This window comes from Schistocerca piceifrons, chromosome 1 (genome assembly GCF_021461385.2).
Source record: "Schistocerca piceifrons isolate TAMUIC-IGC-003096 chromosome 1, iqSchPice1.1, whole genome shotgun sequence".
In the NCBI taxonomy this organism is placed as follows: Eukaryota; Metazoa; Arthropoda; class Insecta; order Orthoptera; family Acrididae; genus Schistocerca; species Schistocerca piceifrons.
This window is the reverse complement of record NC_060138.1, coordinates 863,957,253-863,982,083: the sequence shown is the minus strand read 5'-3', so window position 1 is coordinate 863,982,083 and position 24,831 is coordinate 863,957,253. Positions and strand designations below refer to the sequence as shown.

At 37.5% G+C, this 24,831-nt stretch overlaps 1 protein-coding gene across 2 annotated transcripts in view; it reads left to right on the top strand.

The window, feature by feature from the left end:
- The window catches only part of LOC124716128 (cadherin-87A), a 725,215-nt gene that overhangs the window by 563,769 nt on the left and 136,615 nt on the right, over positions 1 to 24,831 (top strand). For both annotated transcript variants that reach the window (XM_047243147.1, XM_047243148.1), the window contains 3 exons: positions 7,838 to 8,029; positions 12,783 to 12,880; positions 13,445 to 13,600. In XM_047243147.1, coding sequence (XP_047099103.1) covers positions 7,838 to 8,029; positions 12,783 to 12,880; positions 13,445 to 13,600 — 446 coding nt within the window. The remainder of the gene's footprint in view (positions 1 to 7,837; positions 8,030 to 12,782; positions 12,881 to 13,444; positions 13,601 to 24,831) is intronic.

Here is a 24,831-nt window from a genome sequence, read left to right as displayed (position 1 = left end):
TCACTGAGAACCATAAGGTTTTAAAGCACACCATTGTCAAATGGAAGATAGTTACATGTATGCATTCTCTTGACATCTGTTGATTTATGGTGAACCAGCTATAGTTTTTAGAACCCGTACTTGATATCACAAGTATGATTGTAACTGAATTATTGAGAATCATAAGGCTTTAAAGCACATCATTGTCAAATGGAAGACAGTAACATGTATGTGTTCTCTTGACATCTGTTGATTTATGGTGAACCACGTATAGTTTTCAGAACCCATAAGTGTGTCACCATCCTCACTACCAAACCAGAAGTTGTTCATGGTAACAATGTTCATTTCAGATATTTTACAATGATGAAGTTTTCAATAGGTTGTCATAAACTGTTGTTGAAAGTAGCATATTCTTCATTGGAGTCATGGGAGGCCACTATTCTCTTTAAGTCGCCGTGAAGGAGACCACAATTTGTTATTTCCCCACAGTTTTAGACGCCTTGCAAAATCTAGTGCCCAAATACATAGTTGGAAGGCAAACTTCAACTTGGAAACACAAAATTGTATCAAAACTACTAGATCAAGCTTGAATACATAGACTTAACAAAATTAGTAGATTTCATGCCTGAAGTGAATGGACAGTTTTATCTGAAACCAGAGAATCTGCTTAATAAAAATTATGGTAATGAGGACCATGAAGTGTTGAGATACATCATAATTGTGTAAGTGGTACATGTAGCATCTCTTGTTTATGTTCTGGTTTTAGTTTCACATTTATTACAAACCACACAACAGTCAAAAAGACACTATTGCCACTAGCCTACACATGAAAATTTTGTGGATTAACATTAATAATAGTAATCCTAAATATTAATTAAAGTTTCATAACATAACTTGGGTACATTATTCTTTTATAGGAAAGTAGGACATTGAGACTTGTGTAAAAAGCAAGTCAAACATATGAGACTGGTGGTTTGCCTACAAATTTCATTTTCAAAAATATCTATTTTTCTCAAAACGTTGTGTCTGTGCTTTGGGTCCTTATGGTTCTAAGTGCCTCAATTTATTTTATTTTGCCTTTGCACTTTGGTACTTGTATGTGTTATCTACAAAAAAAGCAATAAAAATTTTTTTAATTGCTTATTGTATATAAAAGAGATTTTAGAAGAAAATGTTGTGTAGCATTACCCCCTTGAGCACGTTTAATGTAGTTCCAAGGGAGACTGTGAATAGACAGTCAAAGAACATCTGTTTATCAGCTTCAAAAACACTTGCAAGTCACTGCTTAATTCCATTAATCACTTTTGATATAAGATGTGAGAGGATTGAAATCGGATGAGAAGATTTTGTTGATGTCTTTGAAATACTGAGTCACTAGTGGTGTGCTCCAACGCTGTTTTGTGGAGGGATCAGCAGTACCAGGATTGGTCACGATGGCTTGGGAAATCTGCTTTTTAACTAAGCTGGTGGGGAAATTACGTGCGGTGAAGACGGAGGTGAGAATGATGGTGTATCGCTATAAAGAGTCTGCATCCAAATGTCAAACGTTCCTTCCCATACAGTGTTTGAATCTGAGGCAAACATATTATCCTGGTCTGGAATGTGTTAATCAGCTACTTCGACAGAGCTATGACTTCCTAAAACCATGCCCTCAAATGTGATCTATTCCTCCTGAAATTTTGTCCACCACACCTAGAATAGCTTTCCGTCACCCTCACAATCTCTGGAATATTCTTGTCATACCTTATGCTCCTTCTGCACCCCTCTCCCTAACCTATGGCTCCTAACCCTGTGACCATCCCCACTGCAAGACTTACCCTATGCACACTCCTACCACCACCTGTAATAGCCCTATAACTGGCAAAACGTATACTATCAAAGGGAGAGTCACCTGTGAAATGACATGTCATATATCAGCTATTATGTAAATGCTGTTCAGCCTTCTACATCGATGTGACTACCACCAAATTATCAATTAGGATGGATGGGCCTAGGCAGAGGGTATACACTGGCAATTATCAGTATCCTGTTGCAGGGGCAAGCCCTGAAGTTGCATGACATTCGTGACCTGTTTCACCACACGTGCCATCTGGATTTTTCCCCCAGACACCAGTTTCTCAGAACTCCACAGGTGCAAACTAGCACTACAACAAGTCCTTGGTTCTCTCTGCCCACCTGCTTTAATTTACATTAACTCAGCTTTTCTTCAGTGTAACTACCCTTTGCTTCAATCCATTTTAGTTTTTGACATCATTCATTGCCTTTCTCATCTATTTTTCACCGTCCCCTCCCACCTCTGTTGCGTACAATGCACTTAGCTTCTCACTCTTATTAACTCGTGCATGATGTTTTAGTAATAATCTCTGTCTTGCATATTACCCTGTCTTCCTTTTATAAGCTCTCAGCTTTTCAAATCTCATCTGATGCAGCCCCAAACAGTCAGTCTTTCCTTCTCATCCTGTATGGTAAGTCTCCCCTGACCCGCAGTTCTGGGTGATTTTCAAAAAGTCTACACCTTTTCCTAGTGAAACTGCAAACAGTGAGGATAATGGATGGTGGATTCTACATATATAGTGCTCTCATAGAACAAGAAATCCAGGTTTGAGTCCCAGTCTGGCACAAATTTTCATTTTTTGCCAATGGATTTGTTTAAATTCCTGATTTTGGCTGATGTCAGAATTTCTCTTACATCAAGCAATTTTTAAGTATGTTAAGATTTATGAATGGTGAGAAAAAATGTGCTCATAACATTTGGACTGGGGGGAAAGGAATGAAAGGATAAGCCATCTGGTAGAACTGTGCACAGAGCATAATTTAATCATTGTTAATACTTGATTTAACGGTCATAAAAGAATGCTGTATGTGTGAAAGAGATCTGGGACTCTTGAATGTTTCAGACCGATTATATTAGACAGTGACATAAAAACCAGATTGTAAACTGCAATACAGTTTCAGTGGCAGATATGGACACTGACCACAGTTTATTGCTTATGAACTTCAAATTAAAACTGAAGAAATCGCATAGAGGTTGGGACTTCAGGAGATGGGACATGGATAAATTGAAGACACCACATGTTGTTGAGAGTTTCAGATGGACCATTAGGCAATGTTGGAATGAAATAGGGAAAAGAAATAAAATAGAAGATGAATGGATAGTTTTGAGAGATGAAATAGGGAAGACAGTAGAAGATAATGTAGGTAAAAATCCAGAAACAACTGGATATCAAAGGAGATGTTGGATTTAATTGAAATAGGTAGAAAATATAAAAATACAATAAATGAAGCAGATGAAAGGGAATACAAACATACAAATAATTGGTTAGATTATCAGAAAATGTAAGTATGGCTAAGCAGGAATGGCTAGAGGACAAATGCAAGATTGTAGAAGTATGCATAATTAGCAGAAAGATATATGCGACCTATAGGAAAATCAAACAGACCGTTGTTAAAAGGGAAGCAATTGTATGAATGTCCAGAGCTCAGATGCCAACCCTATATTAAGTAAAGAAGGGAAAGCTGAAAGGTGGAAGGAACATATAGAGGATATAGATAAGACAAACAAACTGGAGAACGATATTACAGAAAGAGAAGAGGAAGTAGGTGAAGATGAGATGGGGGATATGATATTGGAAGAAGAATCTGATAGAGCACTGGAAGACCTAAGTGAAAACAAAGTCCCTGGAGTAAGTGATTACTATAGAATTATTGAGATCCTTGGGAGAGGCATCCATGACAATACTATTTCAATAAGTATGCAAGATATGAGACAGACAAAATACTCTTAGACTTAAGGAAGAATGTAATAATTCCATTTCCAAAGAAGGCAGATGCCAACAGGTGAGAATATTACTGAACCATAAGATGGTCATGGTTGCAAAAAATTGACACATATATTCACAAATTGTTACATTCCATCCTGGAGTTTCCATTGATTGACACATAAATTATTTATGGAAGAATGGGAAAACTGGTATTGGCTGACCTTTGGGGATGATCAGCTTGTGTTCCAGAGAAATGTAAGAACACAGGAGGCAATACAGACCCTACGACTTATCGCACAAGATTTAGCAAAAGAAAGTCAACCCTACTTCTGTAACATTTGTAGGTTCAGAGGAAGGTTTTGACAATGTGGACTGGACAACACTCTTTGAAATTTTGAAAGAACGAGAGACAAAATACAGGGACCTAAAGTTTCTTTATAACCAGACTGCAGATGTAAAAGTTGAAGGGTAGCCATAGTTGAGAAGTGAGTGAGGCATGGTTGCAACCCATCTGTGATGTTATTCAACCTTTAAATTCAGCAGGCTGTGAAGAAACCAAGGAGAAATTAGGAAAGGGAACTAAAGTTCAGGGGCAAGAAATAAAATCTTTGAGGTTTGCCAATGGCACTGTAATATTGTCATATACACCTAAGTACTTGGAAAAGCAGTTCAATGGAATGTCTCAGATTGAAGGTAGGTTGTAAGATGAGCATCAGCAAAAGTAAAACAAGGATAATGGAATGTATTCAGATTAAATCAGATTAGACTGAGTGAATTACATTAGGAAATGAATGAAATGCTAAAAGTAGAACATAAGTTTTGCTGTTTGGGCAGCAAAATAACTGACGATGGGCAAAGTAGAGTAGATATAAAATGCAGACTGGCAGTAGCAAGAAAAGCATTTTTGAAAAAGAGGATTGTATTAATATATGATATGAATGTGTTAGAAAATCTTTTCTGTAGGTATTTATAGAGAGCGTAGCCTTGCATGGAAGTGAAATATGGATGATAGGCAATTCAGACAAGAAGAAGATTTTCAGTCTGTTGCTACAGAAGTATGCTGAAGATTAGGTGATTATATTGAGTAAAAACTTAGGAGATACTGAATCAAACAGGGGATAAAAGAAATATATGGCACAAATTGACTGAAAGAAAGGATTAGTTGAATAGTTTGGTAATGGAAGAAAGAGTGGCAGGTAAAAGTTGTAGAGAGAGGTCAAGGCTTGAATACAGTGCGGAAGTTCAAATAGATGTATGTTACTTTAGTTATGCAGAGATGAAGAAGCCTGTATAGGATAGACTAGCATCAAGAGCTACATCAAACCAATATCCTTTTGTTGAAGTTTGCTCATGTTGCTTCATTTTTGGCTCAGATTTCTAAGTATGGGGCCATATACCAGACACATGAAAGGACTCTTTCCGTCAATTAGCTGACATTTCAACTGTAACAATATGTTTTGTGAGTCTTGGCTCTGTAAACAATGGATCAACATCGATGTTAAGGTCTCATTATTGGTTTTGATAAGCAAGGACTATAGGTTACTAAGATTGTCAGTTGCAAGTGTGGTTTCATCTGCACAGCTGGATGTGTTTTTTATTGTTCTGTTTATTCTTGCATCACTTTTATATCAATGAACCTTCTCAGAATATTTTATCAAAACTCTAATTGAATAGCAGTGGGAAAAATATATTACCTTTCTCAACACTTCTGCCAATCTTCCATTCAATCTTTAGTTCATCAATTGTTTTCAAATTAGTCTTCAGCAATCTGATCACTTTAATTCTTAATCAAAAATTTTAGAATGACTATAAACTAAAGCTCAGTTTATTCACTGGAAGGGATGGAGAAGTCATCTCAAACCCACACAGGACTTTAAAGTTTGACTTTAAAGTTTATTTATCAGTAATGTGCGTCTTGTTGTTTCTAGTTCAGTACATGTTTATACTCTCATTGTAGATAAAATTGGAACTTATTCCTGAAGATTACAGTTGACTCTCCTGAAACTCCTGTCACAGCACCAGTTACAACTGTCTAACAGCTGCAAGGGGCAGCAAAACTTTGATTTTCAATATTTTGCATAGTTACTGACCAAATCTGAAAATTCAGTATATTGTCACAATCTGCTCATTACGAGGTATAACCATATGTTAAAAGTTTAACACAATAAGACAGGTATTAAATTTAAAAACCATGTTTGTCTTGGGCTGCATATCTGGCAGTCCACTAACACCTGGGCTTTACTCATCCAGTATTTGAGAATGAGAGCACTTATGAACTTCCAATAAACTTAAGACATAATTTCAAACCTTTATGAAACTTTTTCTCGCTGACAATCTTTCTCACTGATCCTCCTCCAGACGCACACACAAAATGTTGAAAGGAAAAAAAAATTATCAGACATTTTTGCTGTTAATGCATCAGATGTGATAGCTTAATACTTTTTTGTTACTGACACTATTTGCAACACAGTTTGCAGACAATATCCACGTATATTACTGAATGTAACTGCAAAATGATATCATTGTAAAACACATAGTTCAGGAGATATGACCTCATAAACATTTAGATGTGTGAAAACATTAGCTTTTACTTAAATTGGCATGCAGTAAAACTTCAACATCAGGCATGATGTTTTAATTTCTACTTCTTCACTACTAACTCTATTTCCAACACACTGTACATATTGCTAAATATATCTGAAAAGTTATATCATTGTTGTGATGCATTGTTCAGGAGAAATGAGGTCATAAATACTTAGATGCATAAAAAACTAGCTTTTACTTAAAATGAAATGCAAATTACCAACACTATATTATTCATTTGGTGTTTCATAATGAGAGCATTTAGTGACGACCAACAAACTTAAAGCATAATTTCAAACCTTTTCTTAACTTTTTCTCACTTAGATGCTTGAAGTCAAATATATAATGCAGTAACTCATTTGTAATCAGATGCCTGAAGCTGTTTTATACATGTGAGTACAGTTCTTTAAGGAATCAGGGGTTATTGGCAAATTTATTAGTAGAATTGCCTTGCACATCAACATTCTACACAAATATTTATTCAAAGTGAACTTTTATATGTATAATATCCTATAGCATCCATAATATCTTCATGTAGTTCTTTGATTTATCATACCCATTTTTCCAAGTACTCATGGAAGTCTACTGCTCACTAGGGATCAACATTTTATGAATCTAGCCCACAATGCAAATCTGCAAGGAATTTTTATTAAGTGATCCTTCTTCCATAGCTTACATGACACTAAATGATAATGAACAGGGAACCACTTCATAACTTTTTCCTACCTTTGATGCCTTCTGAAACTGCAAACAAATATTGCCTCCTAACCATTTCAACTGCTCCCTATCACAAACACCACACATATGCACTTTATTTAGTACCAATGTTGGTAGTTCTGAAAACTTCCACAGTCTCATAGTGGTCAGTGCCATTACAGTAGTGGTACTGCATCTTAGTTCCTAGAATTCATTTTTGTTTATTATTACATGTTACAGCTTGTGTGTCTTAAAAAATCTTTCAGTTCTTCATAACTTATTCTTTACATTAATCATATGTGATGTAAAGGACAATAGGTATGACGTACAGCTGCTTTACAGTGCAGTACCAGCACTTTAATGGTTCTTATTCCATGTGAGCTGTCCAGATCTTCCTCACAAATGTCAGAGTGAGTGTCACTCATTATATTCAAAACTGTAATTGATAGACACTAAAATGAAATGCTGTGCATCACAAAATGGAGTGCTTTCAAGCTTTCGAACCCCCTTTTCTGATGGGTGATTATTGTGGAATGATCATCATGATAAAATTAGAGATCTACTGACCCATACAGAGATATACTGACAGTCATTTTTCCTGCCATTTGTAGACTGAATAAAAATGGGGGTAGGGCTATCTAATGATACCGCTTTATTGTTAACCCTACATACCATAAAGCAATTTCAGAATAGAAATATAAAAGTAAAGATATAAATAAGTTCCTTGATTAATGTTTCTCCAATCTAAATTCTCAAAATGTGGGAATATGTTTTAAGGAGTTTATTTCTTAACTCTGTTGCAATATATTTTCACACAGGAACAAGCATTGAGACCACACACGCAAGTGATGCAGACTCAGGTGTTAATGCACAGATAAAGTATCGTGTGCAGAAAGGAGCATTTGATGATTTTGAAATTGAAGAGGACAGTGGACTGGTGAAAGTAACAAAGAAGTTAGATTATGATAGAAGAAGCCTATACAACATTGAAATAATAGCAATAGATGGAGGTAAGCATAGTGATTAACTGAAGTGCAGGGTTCTTATTGTTTTTATCATACTATTCTTTAAACTATTTACTGAAATGATAAAAACATAAATTTCTTATTCATGTTTATTAAGCACAGAATATGATTTTTTCTAGGAACATTGTCAGCACATTAAGACTGGTAAATTTGTAATAAAGAACAATAGTTTACTTGTTTTAGAAGTTTTAATTTTGGTTATTGAGTATAATGAGAAATTGTAACCTTTCACTTTTATTTCTCCCATGAATTTATAAATTCAAAGATTAATAGTTCATAAAAGTATTATAACAGATTAAGAATAACATGCAAAATTTATTTCTTTATGTCATAATAAGAATGTGTACATGTGTCTGAAAAATTATCAGTTTTTACTTGTCACTTGAAGAAACACAGCAGCAGATTCTGAATCTTGTAGAAGCACACATTTAGAGTTATATGCTTTCTGTATGTTGCTGTATGAGTATGTTGCACATTAAAGATCTGGTGTATGTACTGCCTCTACCATGTAATTTAGCAGATTTGATTACATCTGTACAATGATTAGTTCTTGTGTAATAAATAATTGAAAGTGTTCCCAGACTTTCTGTACACCGTGTATAATAAGGTACAGTACATAGTCCCGTCTTCACAGATTTTTGAAAAATATATCAATAAATGACTGTTTCTTTTATCCTAATTTGAATGTAGTGTTGTTCTTAGTTACTAATTTCATCACTTCATTCGTGACTTCAAAACTCAACACATAATGTGTAACTGTGTTCATTGCTTCAACGGCTTGTGATATTGTAGGAATGAGCAAAGGTTCTGATTCATTCTCATCTTTCTTTTTGTTCCTCTGCTATATGTTCCTGTAATACTTCACCAACAGCCATGGACTGACAGATGGCAAGACCTGCATCACATTCGACATGTGCATTGAACCTAAGGTAGTCAATGTTTTCTTCTTGCCACGTTATTTGCTGCCATTGTTCAGCTGCATTTCCTTTGTTTTCTCATGTGATGTCTTCTGTAAGTATCTGATGAAAGTCAGCCTTCTTGAAGCAGTTTGAGATTTTGGTTTCATGCACCAATGAAAGAAGGTTGTATACATGGAAGAACACTGGAGATACTAAAAGGTATCAGATAGATTATATAATGGTAAGACAGAGATTTAGGAACCAGGTTTTAAATTGTAAGACATTTCCAGGGGCAGATGTGGACTCTGACCACAATCTATTGGTTATGAACTGTAGATTAAAACTGAAGAAACTGGTGATGAGACCTGGATAAACTGAAAGAACCAGAGGTTGTACAGAGTTTCAGGGAGAGCATAAGGGAACAATTGACAGGAATGGGGGAAAGAAATTCAGTAGAAGAGGAATGGGTAGCTTTGAGGGATGAAATAGTGAAGGCAGCGGAGGATCAAATAGGTAAAAAGACGAGGGCTGGTAGAAACCCTTGGGTAACAGAAGAAATACTGAATTTAATTGATGAAAGGAGAAAATATAAAAATGCAGTAAATGAAGCAGGCAAAAAGGAATACAAACGTCTAAAAAATGATATCGACAGGAAGTGCAAAATGGCTAAGCAGGCATGGCTAGAGGACAAATCTAAGGATGTAGAGGCTTATCTCACTAGGGGTAAGATAGATACTGCCTACAGGAAAATTAAAGAGACCTTTGGAGAAAAGAGAGCCACTTGTATGAATATCAAGAGCTCAGATGGAAACCCAGTTCTAAGCAAAGAAGGAAAAGCAGAAAGGTGGAAGGAGTATATAGAGGGTCTATACAAGGGTGATGTACCTGAGAACAATATTATGGAAATGGAAGAGGATGTAGATGAAGATGAAATGGGAGATATGATACTGCTGGGTTGTAGCCTATCCCCGATGTTATTCAATCTGTATATTGAGCAAGCAATAAAGGAAACAAAAGAAAAATTCGGAGTAGGTATTAAAATCAAAGGAGAAGAAATAAAAACTTTGATGTTCGCCAATGACATTGTAATTCTGTCGGAGACGGCAAAGGACTTGGAAGAGCAGTTGAACGGAATGGACAGTGTCTTGAAAGGAGGATATAAGATGAACATCATCAAAAGTAAAATGAGGATAATGGAATGTAGTCGAATTAAGCCGAGTGATGCTGCGGGAATTAGATTAGGAAATGAGACATTTAAAGTAGTAAAGGAGTTTTGCTATTTGGGGAGCAAAATAACTGATGATGGTCGAAGTAGAGAGGATATAAAATGTAGACTGGCAATGGCAAGGAAACCGTTTCTGAAGGAGAGAAATTTGTTAACATCGAGTATTGATTTAAGTGTCAGGAAGTCGTTTCTGAAAGTATTTGTATGGAGTGTAGCCATGTATGGCAGTGAAACATGGACGATAAATAGTTTAGACAAGAAGAGAATAGAAGCTTTCAAAATGTGGTGCTACAGAAGAATGCTGAAGATTAGATGGGTAGATCACATAACTAATGAGGAGGTATTGAATAGAATTGGGGAGAAGAGGAGTTTGTGGCACAACTTGACAAGAAGAAGGGACCGGTTGGTAGGACATGTTCTGAGGCATCAAGGTATCACAAATTTAGCGTTGGAGGGCAGTGTGGAGGGTAAAAATCATAGAGGGAGACCAAGAGATGAATACACTAAGCAGATTCAGAAGGATGTAGGTTGCAGTAAGTACTGGGAGATGATGAGGCTTTCACAGGATAGAGTAGCATGGAGAGCTGCATCAAACCAGTCTCAGGACTGAAGACAACAACAACAACACATCAAATCCCAGCACTTCCTACAAAATGTATAGCATCCAAAATTGTTACCTTTCTCATTATAATATGAAGACAGACCAGTGTCTTCTGTACAGGAACCTTCTTGTATTTTGTTTCTGGCCTTTTGTAATACATTGGTGGAGTGTGTGAAGGTGACTGTAACAGTTAGGGGGGAAAAGCACTGTTTGTATTACATAGATATAATGTATTTTGAGGATGCGCTTCACACTGGGCAATAAACAGGATGATTTTCCTATTTCTAACACCCAACTTAGCATCCCAGGCATGTAGAAGTTTTCCAGATATAGTTGTTGTCGCCAATTCTTATGTATTAGACATATTTGCTTTTAATCTTTTAAACATGCTGCTTCAATTATTTTTTGTTTGCTCACTATTAATTGAATGTTTACCTTTTACTTATTGGACATGGTCTCCTTCAAAATACTCTCCTCCATAATTGATACACCGCTCCCAATGCTGTTTCCACTTTAGTAGCAGTTTTGGTATGCCTCTTCCTGGACCATGTGAAGTGCTGTCTGCAAATTTTCTTTTATCTCGTCCATTGTTGCAAATCTTCATCCTTTCAACAGGATTTTCAACTTTGGAAATAAAAAAAAGTCCACAGGAATCAGGTCTGGAGAGTATGGAGGATGGAGCAGCACAGGGATGAATGTGCGGGTGCATTATCGTGAGGCAAGAGCCATGAATTGTTTCACCACATTTCAGGCCGTTTTCTTCTCACATTTTCAAACAGGCATTGCAACACGTCAATATAGAACCATTGATTAACAGTTTGTCCCTGTGGCACGATTTCATGATGAACTAATCCTTCAAAGTCAAAGAAAACTATCATCATGTCTTTGACATTTGACCTGACCTGATGAGCTTTTTTTCTTTTATCTTTGAAAACCCTTCCCGATGAATTGTGAAGATTGAACCTTGGTCTCAACATCATAACTGTAGAACCACATCTCATTACCAGTTATGATTCTCTTAAGAAACACTTCATTCTGTTTTGTGCAATCCTAAAGCTCATCACAGATTGCAAGGCAAAGGTCTTTCTGTTCCTGACTCAGGAGCTGTGGAAGGAACTTTGTGGAAACACAATACATTCCAAGATGTTGTGTCAGGATTTCATGACATGATCAAACTGAAATGTTACATTTTTATTCAGTCTCTCAGGCAGTCAGTCTTTCATTGGCATGCAAAATTTCATTGACATTTCTGACATGAGCATCTAGGTAGACATCGAAGAGTGTTCTGAATGAGGGTCATCTTTAACTTCCTTCTGGCCATTTTTAACTGCGTGAATCATTTGTAACACCAAGTATGGTTTAAACACTCATCTCCATAGGCTTCTTGCATCATTTGGTGTGTCTCCGTAAAGGTTTTCTTGAGTTTTATGTAAAGTTTAATGCTGACACATTGCTCCACTAACTCTGCCATCTCAAAATTCACAAACTGTGCGACACAACAGTCTCCTCAATACAGTACTGAATAATAACTAATGGACATACAACAATGAAACTTCCAGCAGTTACACATTAAACACAGTTGTGTGCAGGGATGCCAACAACATTGTGAAATTATGAATTTTTCAGAATTTTTGAACTCAGGCCTTAGAGTAAATTCATCTACAGTACACTTGATTCTGGAATAAAATGTTTATTATGACTTTCAGTATGCCTTAATACTGGCTTAGTATGATACTGAAGATATGAATATTCAGACTTTATATACGTAGAATTCAATACTTACATAACACCAGAACAAGATCTAGAAAATGATGGATTTCGACTTCTAGACGTAGATAACTGAACAATTCTCCCAATAAATATAGAAGTGTTTAATTTCCAGAATTATTAAGGAAAAAGTATGTAAACAAGTAATACAGCATTAGTACCTATCTTATAGAAGTTTTTTCTTTTCTCTGCTGCTGATTTTCTTTTGTGTGAAGCTATGACTGATTTTTGTTTCATATATTTTAGGTACACCTGCACTTACAGGAACCACAACTCTGACCATCAGTATCATAAATAGCAATGATAGAGATCCATTTTTTGAACCTTCAACACAAAGGGCAGAGGTAAGTTTTGTGTAAGCAGTTTCATATGTGCCATAATACTGTTTCATTGGATATGAATCATACTCATCTCCAAGAAGAAAATGCAGAATTTCCTATTCCTTAACCATGATATATAAAGATGTAAAACAGATGGGTTTAAGAAAGAGGATAATGTAGAGAACTTTACAGGAAATCTACTAGAAGTTTATGTTCATTTCTGATTATAATGTACCCTGTGATGGGTTTCATTGTTTCTGATTTTTCTCTAGCAATTCTAAAAACAATAATTTAAAAATTAAGGCAGGACCTCAGGTTTTTTACAGTTTTATCTCCTAGATGTATAATAGTCTCTTTTCATAATCATTCCAGGTGATATAGCCCTGCCTTTTGTACCTGTGATATCTTTGTATCTATGCTGTATTTCTCTCTTTTCTTTGACTTTTAACAATTCCATGTTGTTGCCAGTTTTAATCCATTCTCTTTTAAGCATGGTTTCCCCACCTTCTTAATGTAGCTCATAGTACTAGTGTTTGACTCCTGCATTCCAATTTATGCATTAATTTTTCAATTACTGTGTCATTTCAGATCTCAGAAGATGCAGTTCCTGGTACTATATTTTACACCTTACAAGCTCGGGATCCAGACGTCAATAGCTCGGATGCACTCAATTTTGAAATTGCAGAGCCAATTACAGCTGTCGATTGGAATGGGAAACAAGTGGAGCAGAATAATGCTTTCAAGGTATCGTAGAGGAGGGGTGCCCAAGTGTGAACTTTGAACAAGAGATAAGGATGTTACAATATTTTTATTGCTATACACAGTTGCCTTGTCTCTCAAATACACACTGATTAAAACAATTACTACTTCATCAATAAAGAATTTGGCTAAAGAATGCTGATATGTTCTGGGCAGAATGTTTCTCAGGGATAGGAAACAAAATTTAGTGGTCAGTACCACCACGGGTAAAAGAAAGTTATGGCTTACATAATCAGGTCAGCTAGGCTTGTGACTGATAACAGCTGGAATTACAGGAGTCATATATGTTCAGCAATATTGACCACTTCTATATGAGAGAAGACAGAAGATGGTACACATCCTGAGAAATGAAACATAGAACATTTCATAAGTGATTGTCTACAGCTGTCAGATATTTTGAAAGCATATTTGTACCATCAAATGTACAATTGTGTGTTTATTCTTTACCAGTTTTGGTTATTACAATTATCTTCACGGGAAAAAGTATACTGATTTTCTCCTGTGAACATGACTGGAATAGTTTAAACTGGTAGAGGATGAACACAATTGTACAACTGATAGCCCAAATATGCTCTTTTTTTTAAAAAAAATCTGAGAATATTGCATACATTTGTGAGACCTGTCCTAAATAGGTCACAGGTTTGTTTGACCCACAAGAGAGCATCACAAAAATGCTGAAAAATCCTCAGCTGGCAGATGCTTGAAAACAGACATCAGCCGCCCCACAGAAGCTAATTACAAAGTTTCAAGAACTGCTGTTGAGGATTATACTGCAGTCACATATGTAACATTCCCACTGCGATCACAAAGAAGAGATTAGACAAACTGTTGCATGCACAGCGGCATATAAACAGTCATTCTTCCAATGGTCCACACATAAATGGAAGCGTAAGAAACCCTAATACATGATTCAGTTGGAAGTACCCTCTGCCATACACTTCAAAGTATTTTGCATATTGTGGCTGCAGATGTGGAATAAGCCATCCAAACTTGCAATCACACCCTCTTTGGAACTGTTATGTCTTTCATGCAATATCTAAAAGCTGGAGATAAGAACAACATATACAGAAAATTTTCAGTCATCATAAGTTTTACTCATTCTAATTCTTTAGTATTTTTCATTGTTTTCAACATATTAATAATCTAAGACATTTGTAACAGCCCCTCTTCCTCATTGTTAATTTTATGTGACTGTCCAATACTGAGTTATTCCAATAAACTTTTCAATCACATAACTATCCTGAAAGTAATATTGTAGTTTTCTTCTCCTCTGCTCGGCTGTCTTCCATAGTCCAGTATTTTCTGATTCCATTTTAATAGTATGCTTCACAATTCCTGAATTATGTCTGATATTATCTGAATGACTTATTTCTTTCTTTAAAATGCTTTCTGCTAATTTTTCCAAATTCTTATTTCCTTTCCCCTGCCCAAATAATGACCCATTGTTCCAAAAATTAAAATAAAGTGTTGCCTATCATAAATGCACAACAGATAACACATGAATCCCGAGAATTTATGTATTTTTATTTGCATTTTCTTACATGGAACCATCAAATTTTTATAAATGTCAGAAATAACAGTATTACAATAACTAAACATACAAAATGTGTCATGTTCTGCAGTTGTTGCATCTTATATCACTTTTATACATTTATTAATCTACTGCTGATATATTACTGTTTCATATCCGAAGCTGTGTCTTAAACTTCATTGAATGATTTAATGTTCTTACCTATGTGATGAATTTATATATTCATTGGGTTTCTGAGGGAATTTCCTACATGTGTCTTGATTTCCTTCCTGATACTGAACAAGCCATGAAAACTGTTTCATTTCTTACAATTATAAAATCAGATATTCAGCTTTAAATAAGAAGCAACGATGTAGATAAATGAGGTACAGTAAATAACAAATACATGTTGTTGTTGTTGTGGTCTTCAGTCCTGAGACTGGTTTGATGCAGCTCTCCATGCTACTCTATCCTGTGCAGGTTTTTCATCTCCAAGTACCTACTGCAACCTACATCCTTCTGAATCTGCTTAGTGTATTCATCTCTTGGTCTCCCTCTACGATTTTTACCCTCCACGCTGCCCTCCAATGCTAAATTTGTGATCCCTTGATGCCTCAAAACATGTCCTACCAACCGATCCCTTCTTCTAGTCAAGTTGTGCCACAAACTTCTCTTCTCCCCAATCCTACTCAATACCTCCTCATTAGTTACGTGATCTACCCACCTTATCTTCAGCATTCTTCTGTAGCACCACATTTCGAAAGCTTCTATTCTCTTCTTGTCCAAACTAGTTATCGTCCATGTTTCACTTCCATACATGGCTACACTCCATACAAATACTTTCAGAAATGACTTCCTGACACTTAAATCTATACTCGATGTTAACAAATTTCTCTTCTTGAGAAACGCTTTCCTTGCCATTGCCAGTCTACATTTTGTATCCTCTCTACTTCGACCATCATCAGTTATTTTACTCCCTAAATAGCAAAACTCCTTTACTACTGTAAGTGTCTCATTTCCTAATCTAATTCCCTCAGCATCACCCGACTTAATTTGACTACATTCCATTATCCTTGTTTTGCTTTTGTTGATGTTCATCTTATATCCTCCTTTCAAGACACTGTCCATTCCGTTCAACTGCTCTTCCAAGTCCTTTGCTGTCTCTGACAGAATTACAATGTCATCGGCGAACCTCAAAGTTTTTACTTCTTCTCCATGAATTTTAATACCTACTCCGAATTTTTCTTTTGTTTCCATTACTGCTTGCTCAATATACAGATTGAATAACATCGGGGAAAGGCTACAACCCTGTCTCACTCCTTTCCCAACCACTGCTTCCCTTTCATGCCCCTCGACTCTTATAACTGCCATCTGGTTTCTGTACAAATGTAAATAGACTTTCGCTCCCTGTATTTTACCCATGCCACCTTCAGAATTTGAAAGAGAGTATTCCAGTTAACATTGTCAAAAGCTTTCTCTAAGTTTACAAATGCTAGAAACGTAGGTTTGCCTTTTCTTAATCTTTCTTCTAAGATAAGTTGTAAGGTTAGTATTGCCTCACGTGTTCCAACATTTCTACGGAATCCAAACTGATCTTCCCCGAGGTCCGCTTCTACCAGTTTTTCCATTTGTCTGTAAAGAATTCGCGTTAGTATTTTGCAGCTGTGACTTATTAAACTGATAGTTCAGTAATTTTCACATCTGTCAACACCTGCTTTCTTTGGGATTGGAATTATTATATCCTTCTTGAAGTCTGAGGGTATTTCGCCTGTCTCATACATCGTGCTCACCAGATGGTAGAGTTTTGTCATGACTGGCTCTCCCGAGGCCATCAGTAGTTCTAATGGAATGTTGTCTACTCCCGGGGCCTTGATTCGACTCAGGTCTTTCAGTGCTCTGTCAAACTCTTCACGCAGTATCTTATCTCCCATTTCGTCTTCATCTACATCCTCTTCCATTTCCATAATATTGTCCTCAAGTACATCGCCCTTGTATAAACCCTCTATATACTCCTTCCACCTTTCTGCCTTCCCTTCTTTGCTTAGAACTGGGTTGCCATCTGAGCTCTTGATATTCATAAAAGTGGTTCTCTTCTCTCCAAAGGTCTCTTTAATTTTCCTGTAGGCAGTATCTGTCGTACCCCTAGTGAGACAAGCCTCTACATCCTTACATTTGTCATCTAGCCATCCCTGCTTAGCCATTTTGCACTTCCTGTAGATATCATTTTTGAGACGTTTGTATTCCTTTTTGCCTACTTCATTTACTGCATTTTTATATTTTCTCCTTTCATCAATTAAATTCAATATTTCTTCTGTTACCCAAGGATTTCTATTAGCCCTCGTCATTTTACCTACTTGATCGTCTGCTGCCTTCACTACTTCATCCCTCAGAGCTACCCATTCTTCTTCTACTGTATTTCTTTCCCCCATTCCTGTCAATTGTTCCCTTATGCTCTCCCTGAAACTCTCTACAACCTCTGGTTCTTTCAGTTTATCCAGGTCCCATCTCCTTAAATTCCCACCTTTTTGCAGTTTCTTCAGTTTCAATCTGCAGTTCATAACCAATAGATTGTGGTCATAGTCCACATCTGCCCCTGGAAATGTCTTACAATTTAAAACCTGGTTCCTAAATCTCTGACTTACCATTATATAATCTATCTGATACCTTTTAGTATCTCCAGGATTCTTCCATGTATACAACCTTCTTTTATGATTCTTGAACCAAGTGTTAGCTATGATTAAGTTATGCTCTGTGCAAAATTCTACAAGGCGGCTTCCTCTTTCATTCCTTCCCCCCAATCCATATTCACCTACAATGTTTCCTTCTCTCCCTTTTCCTACTGACGAATTCCAGTCACCCATGACTATTAAATTTACGTCTCCCTTCACTACCTGAATAATTTCTTTTATCTCGTCCTACATTTCATCTATTTCTTCATCATCTGCAGAGCTAGTTGGCATATAAACTTGTCCTACTGTAGTAGGCATGGGCTTTGTGTCTATCTTGGCCACAATAATGCGTTCACTATGCTGTTTGTCGTAGCTAACCCGCACTCATATTTTTTTTATTCATTATTAAACCTACTCCTGCATTACCCCTATTTGATTTTGTATTTATAACCCTGTAATCACCTGACCAAAGGCTTGTTCCTCCTGCCACCGAACTTCACTAATTCCCACTATATCTAACTTTAACCTATCCATTTCCCTTTTTAAATTTTCTAACCTACCTGCCCGATTAAGGGATCTGACATTCCACGCTCCGATCCGTAGAACACCAGTTTTCTTTCTCCTGATAACGACGTCCTCCTGAGTAGTCCCCGCCCGGAGATCCGAATGGGGGACTATTTTACCTCCGGAATATTTTACCCAAGAGGACGCCATCATCATTTAATCATACAGTAAAGCTGCATGTCCTCGGGAAAAATTACGGCTGTAGTTTCCCCTTGCTTTCAGCCGTTCGCAGTACCAGCACAGCAAGGCCGTTTTGGTTAATGTTACAAGGCCAGATCAGTCAATCATCCAGACTGTTGCCCCTGCAACTACTGAAAAGGCTGCTGCCCCTCTTCAGGAACATGTTTGTCTGGCCTCTCAACAGATACCCCTCCGTTGTGGTTGCACCTACGGTACGGCCATCTGTATCGCTGAGGCACGCAAGCCTCCCCACCAACGGCAAGGTCCATGGTTCATACATAAAGCCCATAAAACAGTTCATGAAATCAGTACAGATAAATGGTCAAGAACAACATAAAAAATGATACAGCATGTAAAAGAGAAATTCTCAAAGCTTTTACACAATGTTTACATGTTCTGTCTGTCCACCCTTTTGTCACATGGCATACATCTAATCAGTAGTCTGCCTGTACCCAACCCATCACATCACAATTGATACTAAGAACACCTGTTGCGATGTTCCGTCAAGAGTCTTAAGAGGTTCTGTGATAGAGCTGGAACATAAACTCTATCTTTGGTGGAAATGCACAAGAAAAAATCACAAAATCTCAAGCCCAGCGCCCATGGCTTCCACTTGAGTAGCGGTAGGTCAGTGCCCGCTGCATGGCTTGTCCAATGATATGGCAATATAACATTCAGGTAATCTTGTACACAATTGTGGAAATATGGAGGAGTGTCATCTTGTTGAAAAATGAAATCCCAGCTAACAATTCAAGTTGTGGCGTGAGTCACATTTGCAGCGTGTAGAGATACCATTGACAGTTCTGTAAATGAAGATAAAGGGTCCGTAGATTGTCTCGTTGCTCACAGCATAGAACAGGTTAACTTTCTTGGATTTCCAGATGTGTTTGACAGCTGCATGTGAATTCCCTGCCCTCAATATGCATGTGTTGTATTGATTGACATTTCCTGAAAGATGAAAAGTGGTTTAATCACTGGAGATTAACTTGCTTGTAAAGTTATCGTTTTCAAGATGGTCCTGCATGTTCATGCAGAACTGCAGGTGGTGCAATTTGTTGTCATGGCCTATGGCTTCCAGGAGCTACAATTTGTGTGACTACATTCTCAATTGTTCATGAAGAATTTTCTACATTGTTGACTGAGGACTATTCAGTTCTGCACTAACTCAGTAAGTAGACCTTGTGGGTATTCATAACATCTCAGATTTCTTATGTCATATCACTACACTGTTGTAAACTGGCAGTGTCTTGTGGAACATGCCATGGAAGACTCTTTGCACGCTCATTACAAAAGCTTTTTGCACCCTCACTACCAGTTGGCAATGGGCAAATTCTGGCACATCAGATGCTTTCTCTGTCTGGTTCACCACCATTTTCAGCAACTGTGGTCAGTGGTGCCTCTGTCAGCAGTTTTCCAATTAACTTCTAAGCTTATTAGTTTAGATTATTTGTTTTATGGCCTTCATTGGACAACTCTAGTCAAAAATACAAAGATGTAAACAAGTTGTTACACAGGGATACAATTTGGCTCAACGATAACTTAATATGATATTTAGGTAATATAGTTATTAGAGTCTATTCTTATATGAAAGGTGTTTTGCTCTTCTGTCTGCCCAACTTCTAAATTAAATTAAATACTAAAAATGCTTTCAGAGTTCGTCTTTCACACACTGTATCATTTTTACAATATGTTTAGCAATTTACCTACACCATTTTTTTAAACATCTGTCTTTAAAATTATGGCGTATAATACAGGGTGATTCATCTAAGCTGTCCACTTCAGGTATTTTCTGTATTGTTTAAGATATCATAACTCTGATTTACCCAAATTAATTGTGAAAAAGTCCTTACTAAGTGATACTGTAGCCCTCTTGCTTGATGCTTAACATAATGAATAAAGCTATCATGCTACTATTCTGCAGTAACATTTTAATCTCTCTCAAAAACTTTACAACTGTAAGTTAGCAACAAACAAATAGTAATTAATTATCCCAACGAGCAAACAACATTAACAGTGGTCTCTGACCCAAAGTGTACAAAAATCACTTTGCAGGTTTTTTTTTTCTCTGTGCTGATTCCCACACAGCCCTTTAGCAGTAGAGTGGGGTTCCTGGAATGTGCAGGTATTTGAAATGCACACCTCCCATTTCCCTGCTATGAATTATTGGAGTCTCTGTTGTTGCCTGTTGGCTTGTCTGGAGGGTCAGCAGTTATGTTTCCTCTGCTTGCTTCTCTCCTTCTGCACCCTGTACAGGGTGCCAGTTCTGTCTGATCCTCTTGAACTGCCTCATCATCTGATGTGAGAATATAAACTGCTTTCACATGTTCTGTTGACACCATCTGCTGCTTGCTGTTACACTGTATCCAAAAAGTATGCTCATTATGTTGTAATACTTCATACAGCCTGATGTATGATGGTTGCAAAGGGAGGTGTACTGTGTTTGTCCATGGCATAATGTGCAAGCATGTTTACAAATCATTGTGGATGAAAATGTTGTTATCTCCATAAAGTGATGCTGGAGTTGGGCAAACTTTGCAACATGATTCTGCACCTGTTGAGGCAAATATGGTAAATTTACATTTTCTGTTCCTCAGCATGCTGAAAAGAACTCTGACGGCAGGTGTGAAGTCTCTCCATATACCATCTCTGCTATAGAACCTCCAACGTCTGCTCTGCATGCAGTTCAGAGGCCTGACAAAACTAGCAGCAGCACAGAGGTCCATCTGTTTTCATGGCAGATGAGTGTGGTCTTTAATGTTCTGTGCCACCACTCCACCATCCTATTACCTAATGGATGGTAGCTTGTGGTGTGATGGTGCCAAAATCCAAACAGATTGGATAGCTCATGGAACATAGCTGAGTCAGACTGTGTGGCGGGCAACCAAACTGCATTATCCATGTCAATAAAAACGTCCTTGTCATCATTTCTGCTGATATATCTGCAGTCAGTACTACTTTGCTCATTGAATATGCTTATCTATGGCAATCAGCAAGTAGTGATACCCATCAGAGGTGGGCAGTGTTCCTTCAGTATCTTAATGTATGTGTGAGAATTGGTCTGTTGTCTCTGGAAACTGTCTGACCTGTTTATGCGCATGTCTGCCCACCTTGCATTGCTGGCATGATATGTACTCCCTCACCCACCTACGGAAGTCCTTAATGCTGGATCTTGTGAATCCCTCGGTCATGACTTTCATGCTTGTGTTCATTCCAGGGTGCACCAAGCTATGCACACTATCAAATAACTTTTTGTGCAACCCCCCAGGGTATGAAAGGTTTGGGTCAATCTTGAGACATATCACATCAAAGTTGAACCTTCACCCCTCTGCCTCTTGGCCATATGTGTTTAATTAGTGAAATGAATAATGTACTTTAATTTTTGACAATACTTGGTTGTAATAGGCAAGACACTAGCAAATGTCTGAATGATAGATTTAATGAAAGCAGAAGTAAGAATTAAACCTGTAAATATTAGAAGTTTAAATTTAATTTTACTGTTTATTGACTGAGGATCATTAAAATTAATTAAACTTAATGAAACTCAAGTTTTTCTAATTACATTTTTGTAATGTGTTTATCTGACATGTTCCACACCCAGGAGGATTCCCTCTTTTATGGGTCTATGGAATGAATAATTAATCTAATCTAATCTAATCTTTGCAGTCTGGTAGAGCTGTTTTTTAAATGGTCCTGCAATTGTCCCTTTGTGGCCTGTGCTTTGATGAGTTACTCATAATCAACCTTATGTGTGATAGCTCCAATGCATGCAAAAGAAGGCCACTCCAGCTGTTGGTATTGCCTCAAGGAGCTGCCTTTGTTTTTACCAAAAATGAAAGTTATTGGTTTATGATTCATATATACGGTGAACGGTTTTGCTTCCACATATGGTCAAAAATTTCTTATCACTTCATAAATTGCTAGCAACTTGTGGTCGTATGTGCTCCATCTAACCTGTGCTTCTGCGAGCTTGCACAGGAGAAACCCTATTGGCTGCCCCCCCCCCCCCCCCCTTTTTTTTGCACCAACTGATGGAATGTGGCTCCAGTTGCCTGTTGGCTTTTTTCTACCACCATTGCTAGTAGTGCCTCATGAAATTGGTGGGCTAAAAGAGCTGTTTTTTCTAAGCTGGTTTTAAACTGGTCGAAAGACAATTGCACCTCTATCATCCATGGCAGCAGTCATCGTCCTGAGGTATATTTTCATGCCAGTGTTGCTGTCAATGCTGCTTGCATCTTGGCTGCTTCTAGTATTGTTGAACAGTAGAACTTTACAACACCTAGAAATCTTATTAACTGATGATAATTAGTTGGGTGAGTTATGTGCTTTATGACATCAAACTTGTCTATCATAGGATGAATGCCAGCCACTGACACTGCACGGTTGAGAAGTGTTAAGTATTTCTGTCGCAGATTACAACTTGCCTTGTTGACAACTATGCCATACTCGATAATCCATTCAAATACCTTCTTGAGATGTTCCTCGGGTACCAGTGGCCTACCAGAGAATACCAAAATGTCATTGTAATACATGAAACAGCAGTATAACCACATTGGACTCACCTATAATATCCTGCTATATCTGTGTGGCGTTTGTAAGTATTCAAATAATTAAAATGGAGTTGTTACTGTGGTCTTTGTCACATATTCTTCTACTATGGGTATTTGTTTGTAACCTTTTTTTGCAATCTGTCATTGAATATTTTGCCCCCACTAGCCCATTGGCAAAATGTTTAATATTCCACACTGGATACCGATCAAGAATTGTGTGTGCATTTAATTTGCAATAATTTCTGCAGGCCCTCTACATGTTATCCTTTTTCATGCCGGATCAAAAAAGTCAGGTGCTAATGTTTTGGGTGTTGAAATATCGGTTGGACTGATACAGTCTTAATGAGGTGACCGTGTTATGTGTTGCACTTTTAAATCAACTCTCACTACTGTGGTCCTCTTGCTGTATCTCCAATGATGCCTCACATACAACTACATGACCACTTTAGGAAGTTGTATTGATTACTTACTCACAGGGTGGCTGCAATGTCCTTGGTTCTTTTGTTGTGGCATTTCTGTTGTCTTCTGAGAGCTGCTGTGCCTATTGCTGGCCACTGACTCTGGTCGGGTAGATACATGTGGATGTATATCTTGTGGTTTGTTCACCAAAACATTGGTATCATTCACCGAAATGTCATTGGTACCAACAAACTTGCTCTTGTTGCTTTCACTGAAATGGTTTATCTCTGTTGTTAGTGTCTCATTTGGTCATACTCCTCCTGTTTCACATCAACACTGTTATCTCCTTTTGCAGTACATCTACCAGCTTTTTCAGACTGCCTATTTGCTTAGTGATTTCTGTGTAATGTTATTTTCATATCAGTGTGGTCTCTTGGTTGTCGCTTTCCTTAGTTGCTTTCATCATACTCGATGTGGTAGATCAGTCCTGTGCTAGGTATGCTCTTTCAGCTATTGCAGTCAATGAAGTTATGTCTGTTTCTTAATATGTGACCACAGCCACTCTTACTGCTACTGGTAGCTGTGCCATCCGTACCTACCACAACATTACATCTGACAACACCATGTAAGTTGTGCCAGGTTTCCAAAGGTTTTCTGTTCCTCATCTGTTCATGATGTGTGATTAACTGTAGTCGTTGTTACACTCGCTTGAACAGCTGGCTGATCGGGGTTTTTCTCGGATGGTAATACTGTTGGTCTGATGGCAGTCTCAGTATGACATCTGATGCTATACTTGCTTTTCTACCATCAAGACTGTTGGCTGTCACTGCAAATTTCATGCTCTCATTAGTCATGTCATTCTGCACAAACTGCAGATCTAGCATGGCAGACCATCACTCCACTTTATCTGATAAGAACTGTGGAACTTATACCTTCATCCATGGCTTGACTGTTACTGTGTCATCAAACCCAGTACTCATTGCATACCTGTTTTCTCCCATTAATTGTGGAACTGACTTTATTGTTCTGCATATTTATTTTCGCTAGTAGCTCTTCCATTTGTTTCTGTAACTCCTCTTGCATCTACATCAGTTGTATTTCCACTTGCCTTCGATTTGTGTCTCGATACTATAGCGTCTGCTATGAAGTTTGTGCCAACCGGCATGGTTATTGTGTTCAGTGGTGCTGTGTTATGTAACCAAAACATCATAAATTTGTTCTCAAAGAGTCCAAATGGAGTGATTATTACTGTCTTAGGAATGTCCTCTCTGGCCACAGGTATCTGCATATATGGCTTGGCGCAGTCCAAAACTCAGAACATTCTTGCGCCCTGCAACATATAATTAT